The 11,725-nt window shown below is 31.2% G+C and overlaps 1 protein-coding gene across 1 annotated transcript in view; it reads left to right on the forward strand.

Moving 5' to 3' along the window:
- LOC117174366 (regulating synaptic membrane exocytosis protein 1) overlaps positions 1 to 9,774 on the forward strand; it is a 522,514-nt gene extending 512,740 nt beyond the window's left edge. Inside the window, exon 23 of the mRNA XM_033363427.1 lies at positions 5,719 to 9,774. Within this exon, the coding sequence (XP_033219318.1) occupies positions 5,719 to 6,017 (299 nt within the window). The 3' untranslated portion in view covers positions 6,018 to 9,774. The remainder of the gene's footprint in view (positions 1 to 5,718) is intronic.
- Positions 9,775 to 11,725: the final 1,951 nt, after the last annotated feature.

Genomic DNA, 11,725 nt, shown 5'->3' on the forward strand with positions numbered 1-11,725 from the left:
GTTTGATTTTCCTACAGTCAGAATCTGAAGTTCCATCTTCACTGGAAGATTCTGAATTTTTATAAATCTGATTCTTACCTGGTTCTAAAACATTTGATAAATTATTTTCAGAAGAACTCATCTCTTTTGCATCTGTAATCCGACGCTTTTTAATCGAAAAGCATCGACAAGTATCGCAAACCTTTGACTGAATGGTTAAGGAGCTATTAAAAGCAGTTTTAAGAACATTTAATGCCCGTTAATCCTGAACTACTGATAGATGACTCTTTGGTCTTAAGAATTTGCCGCAACAAGAACACTGTTTTTGCGGCATAATAAGTGGTAATTAAAACTTAATTGGCAAGTAATTATTTCACCTGAAAAAATAAAGAGAATCTGAGACTGATGTACAGAACTATTAAATAATAAGGATTTAAAAAAAAGTGTGGCCTCTCATGCCTAGGAAGTATCTGTGCAAAAAACTTACAATCGCTATGAAACTAGTCGATACTGATAAAATAAAACTACAATAAAATAATCTGGAACAGATTTATGTACGCAGTAATATCACATACAGTGGATAAGAACTCTTTAACAGGTCGAAACGTGGAAGAAGAATGAAGGAGAATATAGCTAAAAGCATCGGCAACAAACGCGACTATCATGTGGAGGGGGAAAACAGTTGAACGTAGCGAAGCGGCAGTCGCACATGAACGATAGCGTTTTGTTTCCTATTCCACTGACTTTGGTTGATTTTAATCTCACTCCTCTTTGCCCAAGGGCGTCAAAGGGGCTAAGACCGGCAGTAAATGTTTCTTAAGAAAAAATAACTAAAAAATAATAAATTAATAACAATAAATTAATACCTTAAAATAATACGCTCGGTTTTTCATAAAGTATAAAAATAAGGCCTATTTTGAAGGCTAAGTACCTCGAGAAAAATGATGGCTTTAACATATGTTGTAACGCATATACGTGCGCAGTATTCGGCCAAGTATGATCTTGCGTGAGCAATACTAACAATGTGAAACTTAGCATGATTTGAATGAAAGTGCGAAAACCCATGTAAAATACGAACTTAAAAATGACTATATCTTGAAATCAGATCACTCTCAGGAAAAATCCTTTCAAGGGGCTATGAGACCTAGTTAGATGAATAAAATAAAACATGTTTCAGGCCAATCTGTAGATGTTCCAAAACCCGGTTTTATTGATCCTCCTCCTTTGAACTGTTTAGATAATTTCATAAAATTCAAAATATTTTATGTTATTTCTATAACTCCAAAGAGTTTTCAAGAGATTGCAAAAATTTAAAGGAATTTTTTAACATTTCAATTATTTGTAAAAGATTAACAAAACTTTAGGCGGTTTTAAAGATTTTCAGAAGATTCGGAGGCATTTTATAAGAACCATAACGCTTTAGGACATTTTCAAAAATTCTAAGGATTTTCACGGATTTCTAGAAAGTTCCCAGGATTTCAATTGTTTTGAGAGTTTTTAAAAGCTTTTAAGATATTGTGAAGATTTAAAATGATTTTATAATATTTAAAGGGGTGCCAACAGGAATTCCATGAGATTTAAGTAATTTCTATAAGCTTTGCAAGCTTTAGAGGTTTCTGCATTGTCTTCTAATTGTGAGGAATCCTTCTTTAAAATTGATATTAAAACAGTCATAAATAGTTGAAAACTATAGGGTTCGAGCAAAACCTACCAAATGTTTGTTTTTGAATAGTGATATTAATAATTAGTTTAATCTGCTGGCTAAAAAAGCTTGCTTAACAAACTTCAAAACGAATATCTGGGAATTTAAACGCTTGAAACTAAACAACTTTAATCTCAAGGTCTCAAAAATCAAACTATTTCAAAATTGCGCATTCAAAACTATAATTTTAAATTCAAATTATGGAATTTTTGAAGATGACCCAAATGTTAATGTGATAAAATTTATGTTTGCAAACCCTTGTTAAATAATTATATTGTTATGTTCCGAAATATGCAGAAACCATGGTCAAAAAATCTAAAAAAATGGATTTATCATATTTTGCTCGCTTACTCCTCAAATTTCCTCTGTAAATTCACACAATTCCGATAAATAAACGTAATTTTAACATTATTAGATCCGACCAAGTCATTGTGAATTGTGCGAAATTATTCCGGATATTCATAAATCAGTTTAATGGGCCAATTATTTTTTAAATGAATGTTGAATAGAGGCTAATGAGCAGCAATAATTTTTCAGACTGTTTCAAGAGGTGTTGAATGCTTCCCAGTTATAAATTATTTCTCGTTTCTTTATGTAATTAGTGATAAATTGTGTTAGTTAGCTTTAATAATATAATTATTGATTCAGCTACCCTAACATAAAGCCTGCCTCTTTAATAGGGACGAATGAAAATTTTGAAATTATTCGAACCATTTTAATCAAGAAAAGAGTTGTCCTTTGGTATCCGAAAAAAGTGCAAATAAAATGTTCAAACCGGCCAATGTCTACTGTTTTGAATATTAAGATTCAAGTTTTTGAAAACTCATCAAGTTTACTTATGGATTAGAAATTTATGACATTTTTGTGTGTATATTTTACAGTAGTAAACATTGAAAAATAATCAGAAATAAACAAAAATATGTGAAATTTTTAATTTTTAGAAATTATGCAAAAATCATGTTTCGTTTAATTTAGTTATCACCACATATTTAAAATGTTTTACATGTCAAACTTAAAATTTCTTCAGTTTTTATAGATGAAACGTGCCATTATTTTGTTGTTATAAAAATGTGACAAGTAAAAGTTTTTTTTTAATGTACTGTGCACTAATCTAAATTTTTAAAAACATGTTTTTCGTACATTTTTCAAACATTTTAGTTTTATAATATTTTCTGTTGCCCCTAATGCTTTATTATTGTTCAATATTAAAAATTGTACGTAGACAAAGTTGGTACAATTTTTTCATCCCATAAAATATTATTTCTTTCAGATGCAAAACCATTTTTTTTCTTAGCTCAAATGAAGTTTCATTCCAAAATTCTAATCTTTCTACTAACAATCCAGTCACTCTAAAAAGTACACTGCCGTGCAAAAGTTTTAGGCCATCTCTTTTTTTACGACTGAATAAATTATCTTAATTTTAATTATACCAGAGCTAAACAAATTTCTCTTTAAAAGGATAATTGTTTTTGAAATTCTGTATAAATTAAGCCCAAGGTGAAGCCAAGTTGTCTAGTTTTTAGGTAGATATTGCAAAAATATTGGAAATTTCAATTTTGTCTTAAATTTTCAACAACTTCCGCAATAATCAACATTTTTCAATGTTCTTTGGCTCATTTTGAAACTATTTTTACATTCTCATTCAAGAGAGTTCATGTCAGTTAAATTTTTCGATTAGACAAAAATTCAGAAAGTTTGAGCTTTTTTAAAATTTGAATACAAATTTTTTATGAGTTTTAGACATTTTTGTCAAATTTTGTGAAACACAGCAAAAAAATTTCAAATTATCCTAATGACATTTTTAAATTCGATAAAACGTCAAAAAGTGATATGCTTTTCAACATTTTGAAAATTTTCTAAAAAAAGGAAAAACAACTTTTTTAATAGGTTAGGAAATGTGAATCCAAAGTTCTGCTAGATGTAAAATAAATGTTTTCCGAAACAATTATCATGAAATTTTTTAATTAGACAAAATTTCCAAGAAGTTGAATCATTTTCTAATGCAGTTTTGATTGTAAAAGAGATCGATAAGTTTAAAACGTTATTTTTAATAGATTTTAAAAAGATTTACAAATTATCTTGATGAAGTTTTTGAAGTGGGCACGAATTATCGAGCGCGAAGCGCGAGTTTCGTAATGAGAATGTAATCATCAAAACCGTAGGTGCTTTAAGAACCCACTTTAAAATCAAATCGAAAAAAATTTAGTTACAATTTATGGCTGTAATTCCTCAGAAGTTTAAATCATAGTTTTCGATTTAAGTTATAGTATTCACAATATTTAAAAAAATTTAGTTAAAGTGTTCGCATCAAACGTAGGAAAACGAGCGCGAAATGCGAGAGCGTACCCGCGCACCATAGGCGCGCGAATTGCAACAACTTGAAGTTGTAATAAAAAAGTTGGAAAAATGTGAAAACATCTTATCTATAGGCAAATCAGAATAAAAGTTAAATAAATATATATTTTGAGGAAAGTACATAGAAACTTCATGATTATATATTTAATATATTTTGCAAAAATATTTTTGTTACCAAAAAATATATTGCAATTTTTCCAACTTTTTTGTTACAACTTTAAGTTCTTCCAATTCAAAAAGAAATTTTTAACGATTCATACTTACAAGCTGTTGTGATACGCTAAAAAAACTTCAAAATGAGCCCAAGAACATTGAAAAATATTGTCTATTTCTGAAGTTATTAAAAATTTAAGAAAACATTCAAATTTACACTATTTTGCAATTTCCACTTAAAAACTAGACAAATTGGCTTCACCCTGTGCTTATTTTATGCAGAATTTCGAAAACAATCAACCTTTTAAAGAGAGATTTTATAGGCTCTGCTTTAATTAAAATTAAGAGAATTTATTCAGTCATAAGAAAAGAGGTGGCCTAAAGTTTTTGCATGGCAGTGTAGTTTCTTATGCACCAAGGAGAAAAAGCGGGACTTTTACGATTAGTACTAAAAAAATATACGATTCAACAGAGTCGGCATAAATTTTTCATACATACAGTTTTCGATACTAAATAATAAAAATATATAATCGTATTTTGGAAAAATAAATTTTGATCAAGTTAAAATTGATGAGAAGAGATATTTCGGGTTTCACTTGTGTACAAAACTACGAATTTTTCCGATGTTTCGTGAACTCCAATGTTCACGAAACGTCAGCAAAATTCGTAGTTTTTTACACGAATGAAACCCGAAATATCTCTTCTCATCAAAATAAATCATCGTGAAAGCCTTAAATTTATGATTAAAGAACTCTAGGGGGCCAAGTTAAAATTCTTTGAAATATCAAAAAAATAATTACATTTTTGGGATTTGTATAATGGAACGCCTGTTTCAAATTAAAAAATAAAACTTATAATTTCCCCTTATGGATGAGAATGTAAAAAACTTCTAGATAATCTTTTCTTGTTTCCTTTAGAGAGACTTATATTTACTTTTCTGAACAAAAAATTATAACTTATAGCAATGATAATTGTGCATCTTTAGGCTATTTTGTAGTAACTGAGTTACAAAGTTTGTTCAAGTCTGAATAAATATCGATTTTTTCACCATTCAAACAGGATCCATTGAAAAAAATGTAATACTCTAACATCAAAAAACTTTTTTATTTTTAAACTTTAAAAACATTCAGCGTCGTGATGGTCCGTAATGATATCTAATTTCTTTCATTATAAGTTATCCTGATAGGATACTGCAAATTTTTTCATGTACTGCATAAACAGATTTCAAAAAATAATATTTTTATTTTGCCCCACCCCCTTATATCAATTTAATATTTTTGTTTAGCTATTAGATTGAAAATATTCATCGCAGTAGGACCACCATAAAAGCTTCTCTTGAACCCTCCCTCTTTCTAATAGCGTTACGTAATATACATATGACCCCTGTGTAATTTGCATTATTCATCTCTGATGTCACGCTATTTCTCTCAAGGAAAAAAATCTAATTTTGCTCTCTCTGATTTCAAGATGATTGAAAAGCACTACTTTAACCCCGCTTTCTAGGCTGATACAATTTTTGATGATTTCAGATACATACATCAAGACCTTTCTTTGTGCTGAAGGTCGGAAACTACAGAAACGCAAAACCCGAGTGCAGCACTCCAGAAATCCGCAATACCGAGAAACTTTAAAATATCCTCGCTGTGATGCATTCGGCAGGGTTCTCCTGGTGATGCTTTGGGAAAGGAAACAAGGATTCGGAAAAAATCAGGGATTAGGTGAAGCTGAAATCGACTTGGACAATCTTCCTCTCACCGAAATGTCAGTTGGCTGGTACATCCTCTTTCCAATTCATAATCCTACTTCCCAGAATATAGATTCTCCATGATTGAAGGAAAAATGGACTTTCGAACCTAAAGTACTCGATTTCAAACTCAGTTTATTGCTGGGAAACGAGTCTGAATCATCTGTCAAGATTAGCTCTTGGTTCTTATTAAACCAGTGTCAAATTCTTTTTCGTTGAGCAAAATATTCCTCTTTTCAATATCAAAGCAAATTCTCACCGAATTATTTCTAAAAGGACATTTTCGTTTGTGCTTTCTCTATATCTGGTTATATTGAAATGGAGATTTGCAAATTACTGTAAAACCTGTCGACAATCAGTCCCAGATGATAAAACCTAAACTAAAAAATAAATCTACTCAATCGAGAAATTCGAAAAGCTGACAATCAAATCTGGTAGGAAAAAATATATACTATTTGCGATAAATCCCAGAAAAAAGATAACCAGATTGAAACAATTTTTCAATAATGTTACCGAATAATCGTGAATTTTAAGGAATAGAAATAATACTGCTTGTTGAATTAAGAATAGGGAAAAGGAACCAAGATTGTGTTCTTTGATTCAAAGCGTATTTGTCTGAATCCGTTTGAAACGAAAAGTGATAACGAGAGATGTTTATTTTTTTGCAAGTAGCAAGAGTGTACGAAAAAGAGCGAGAGAAATTTATAAAGAGCCAATCTTGGCTGATGTAACGAGGGTCCATTTCTTCCAGCATCAAATCGATTTTAAAGTCGAGAATCGTTAACAAAGAGAGGCTCAATTGATATCTTTGCAATTGCAATTGTACTGGTTGATCCAGATTGTGGTTCAAATGAGTCTCCCTGAAATCCGGAAAAGTAAAGTCAGAACCTTATACATATAAGTATTATCGAAGTATTTTGGGGGTCCTTTTTCCCTTTAAACAATACTTTCTTTAGTTTGAGACTCTTTTAGGAAAATATGTCACTTTTTCAGTTATTTTCGAACGCTACTTATTGACTGTAGATAACGGAAATGGAAATCTTCAAAATATTTCGATCTTAATTGTCATGTTAAAATTTAGATAGTCGCCCTCCTCGCTTGCTGGTCGAGCGAAATTTTTTGGGGACGCAATTAGGGTCAGAAAATAAATTTGTGGCCAATTATGCAAATAATATATAGCGAACAATCGGTGTTTAGGAATCGCACAATTTTTGTAGTTTGTAGACTCACTTGCGAAAAGCCGATTCCTCGGAGGGCCGTTGTAACAGAATGTAACAGGATCCTCGAATTTCTGCATTTGTCTGTGTTACATTTATCCAGACATTTGTCCAGACCTCTTTTCTATGCTACTCTACCTCCCCTTATCCATTTTTTACTCTCTGTCATACAATATTTCATACAATATCTCATTAAGGAAATATCGTTCAAAAAATCTCTAACTAAATATTCGAGGAAAAATTTATCTGAATTTTTAGAAACAACTTTCACCACCTTTTCACTGCGTGGAATGCGTTTTTTATGTAAAGCATTATTTTTGAGAAAGAAAGAGATTTGCGCTCATCCCGCCTAAAATGATAGATTATGAAGTCGAGTATAATGTTTCAAAGTTTAAACGTGATAAATTGTTCATAGAAACTACCAAGTATATAATAATAATACATAATAATAGTAGTAATAATAATTTTAGCAATATTATAAATTAAATGATAAATAACTATTAATACAAGGAAAGTAATATGGACAAATTAGAAAATGTGATTCTGCATATTTGCAGTAAAAAAATAAAAATTCATTGGTGGAAATTAAGAATTGTCAATAACTTTACGTCAAAGTGAAGTTACCAGAAAGTAATCGTTTGTTTATTTATATCCTCAATGAACTTCTAAACTTATATATTAACTTCTACCGACTGACGTTTTGCAATACTCCATTTAAAATTTTTTTATCAATTCTGATTTAGTGAAGAATTATTCAACTACATAAAATAAATTATAGCATTATTTTTAACATTTTATGGTACATCTATACTGGGAATTATCTTTCCTGAAAATACCTAAACAGAATTAACGGCCTATAAAAATTAGAAAACTAAGTAATAACGACGCTCCTCTCCAACGAATGCAGACGTCTCTATATGTATATTTCTCTTTCCGAATATTTTTTAACTTACTGAAATTTAGTTAAATAAATAAGTAGACTAAAATCGTCACAGTGTACCAATTCTAAGCTTATGAATAGTCAGAGTTCTTCCTCAGATTCTACTTGGCATTACGTTCTAAAAATAGACTTTCTTAAACCAAAAAATCAGAGTTCATATTCCTTGAGTGAAAATCGAAATAGCACTAATTTTCATGATTTACATTATTTTCCCAGGGACAAGAAAGTCTCTAAAAGAATTCGAAAGGTGAGAAAAACGAAAGATTTTCTCAAAGTAAATTTGATAAAGAAAAATTTATACGAGTCTTTCAGACTATAAAATTATTCTTCCTTTGTAATTGGATAAAAATGCTTCAGAGCAAATAATCTTTAATCTATAAATTTAATAATCTGAAAATATAAAATTAAACTAAAAAAAATCATAGGAATATTAACAGTAAAATCTTTGAGATAAAACCATCTATAAAATACATGTATAAATAGAAGTACTTCTCTAAAAATGAAATTCTGATCATTCTTTTCTCATCGGGAAATAAATTAATTATAATTTACCGCATTATCATTTTCTAAGACAATGGTTGTGATGAAGATACTCAATTCCTGTTCGCGTTCATAGAGGAAAAATATAACTAATGATTTTAGTGCAATCGACATTTTCTATACAAAAAATGGCCTATCTCGCGTCTGCATAAGTTTACGAAATATTTTATCTACCTTTGACAATCGATCTCTTAGATGCTCTTAATAAATACCTGATACGTTAAAAATAAAAGTGAAAATTATAAGTATTGCGTATAAATGAATATATTGTACATCGTAAATAATTGCGTAAGGCAAATTATATACATATACAAATTATTATCCAAACCGTTTACAAGCGATCAATCACGCAACCTGAGCCAAAAGGTTAACAATATTGTTAAATAATTAATTAATTAAACAATTAATTGATTATTTAATTAATCACAGCAATTATACAAAAATGTTATCTATGCAACAGCCTCTTCCCTACATATCTGTGTTGTAATTTGTTCTATATGTGACAATCTTGAAAAAAAAATCTATTCGTGAATCGAACATCGAATAGATCGATTCAAATAACTACGAAAACTTACATAAATGCGCACTGCACAGTGCATGAAATTATGTGTGCGTGTGTCCGACAAGTCAATTTTTGAGCGTAATTAAATTTCTGTGTAAAAATTTCACACGTTCAGTCGGTTTGTGATTTTAGTATTTTGTTTCAGCCTTTCTGGTATTTTAATTATTTTATATTTAGAAATCATAAATATTTTTTTAAATGTATATAAAAATAATTAAAAAGATATTTTTTTGAAACTGAGATAAAAGTTTAACAAATTCGTTATAACTTCTGAAGAATAGTAATAAATCTGTAGGATAGTAGAATTTTAATATTTTTCTTGATGATTCTGTGAAACTCACACACACTTTAGCCTCAATATGAATATAAAACACAATATGTTGAAAAAAATTCAATTTTTTTGCCATTGTCGGACAGACACTTTTGACGTTAAGTTTGCAAATTTCACGAATTTAAAAAGAATGTGTAATGTATAATCGAGCACATCAGGCGGCGAGTGATCTAAAATTAAGTATAAACTTCATGTGGGTGATGTTTAAAAAATCGAAAATATAAATAAAAAGTACATTACCAGACAAAAAATTGTTACATTTTCATTAGCGCCTAGTAATATACCTATACACTTATTCAATAAAGCATTTCCGCTATTGCAATCTTTTTGTTGCGGTGACTTCTAAATTTAGTGATCGTCCATAAACAACCTTACCACTGTAGGGGAGGGGGGCTCTCACAAAACCTACAGTTGGTAACGGATACGGGGGATGGGGGTCGCATTCAAAGTAACATTACACGTATACCTATTAGAATGTTGAAAACATTTTTATCCTGCAAACATACAGAATGTTTGTACATTAGCAGTTTGTACATACCCACCGAGTTTTGTTAAGATAGCGCTTTTAGTATTCCAAATCATTTATGCAACAGATGTTCAGATAACAATTCCCGGCAGCGAGTTTTTTTTTTGTTTTCTTTTGGTCCCTCAAAAAACCTTTTTGTCTCTTCTTTATTCATAATGTGGCCCCTAAGGGTTTACATGACTTCCATTCCTTACAATCTTTCCTTTTATATCTATATTTTTTAGAATCTTATCCTTTCTATATATACAATCATTTACAACTATTTACATAAAGTCTTTTATCTAGTTCCTTATTTCTATTTCCTGCGATAGTGCAATTTAGGACTTATTAGCAAACAAGTGAGCGAGCGAACGAAAGCGAGAATGCAAGCGAGACAGAGAGAGAGAGAGAGTGAGCATGAGAACGCAAACGCATCTTAGTCTACTTAACTTTTACTTTACCATTACTTACAATTTTCACGCTTCTAATCTAAGCGACTTCCGTTTCGTTTTTCTTTCACTTTTTTATACCTCCATTTACATTTTTCACGTGCATTCTTTCATTCTCTCTCATTCGCTCCTCTAGCACCCTCCAACTCCTCCATCCATTCTTCTCCTAAGCTATCTTCCCCTAGAATCTTAACCACATTTTCTTGCCAGCTTCGTTTATCTTCCATTCATCTCCTACATCCTTCCCATACATGCTCCCATGTTTCCTCCTCCCATTCACATATTCTACACTTTCTGTTCTCTCCTTTTTCCCAGTACATCCCCTCCCTAACCTTGTTTCCCAATCTAAATCTAGCTATTCTGGTCCACCTTCTCTCTCCCCATCCGTTTTCTAAATACTTTGGCACCCCTTCCTTTTTTATCATCTTATACCATTTATTGTATTTTGATTCCTCAATCTCCCCCTATCTTTCTATTAATTGTCTTTCCCTCTCCCTTTTTTCCAATTCTTCATAGTTTACTCCAGTCTCGTCTTCTATTTCTCTATCATTAAAGAACTCCCTCCTTTCTTCTTCCCATCTCGTTAATTCGATCGCCCTCCCTCTCCTCTCTTCTACCTCCATCAAACACTTTATCGCCAACTCCCCTCCCTTTACTCCCACAGCTTCGTCTTAAATTCCCATGCCCTCTTTCCTGCTCTAATACTTAACTTATCCCTTTGCGCTTCTTCTCTCACCATATATCCTGGCGTCCTCTAGTCTGCCCCTAGTGTCCACCTTATATACCTTTCTTGTAAACTCTCAATATCTTTCCTTTCTTTCCATCTCCATATCTCTGCTCCATAACCTAATACCGGCCATACCAGCGTATCAAATAACCACATTCTCCTTCTCCAATTTTTTTTTAACCTTCTTTTTTCTATTCCCCATATCTGTTTCATTACCCCTGCTGCTTTTTTGTCCTTTCTCTTATATGAGCTGTATGATCTCCATTCGTTTGCAAGATATATCCCAAATATTTATACTTTTTGACTTCTTCTAACTTTATTCCTCTCCATCTCCACGGCCATCCTTTTTTCCTTTCTCCTCCTTTCCTAAACCTCATTATTTTTGTCTTTTATACATTTACGTTCAGCTTTTTCCCATCTAAGTATTTCTCTAATCCTGTAATTTATCCCGCCATCCCTTCTTCGTCCTCTGCCATCAACACTATGTCGTCTGCGTATGCCAGTACACACACACACACACA

The sequence above is a fragment of the Belonocnema kinseyi genome, chromosome 6, assembly GCF_010883055.1.
Source record: "Belonocnema kinseyi isolate 2016_QV_RU_SX_M_011 chromosome 6, B_treatae_v1, whole genome shotgun sequence".
In the NCBI taxonomy this organism is placed as follows: domain Eukaryota; kingdom Metazoa; phylum Arthropoda; class Insecta; order Hymenoptera; family Cynipidae; genus Belonocnema; species Belonocnema kinseyi.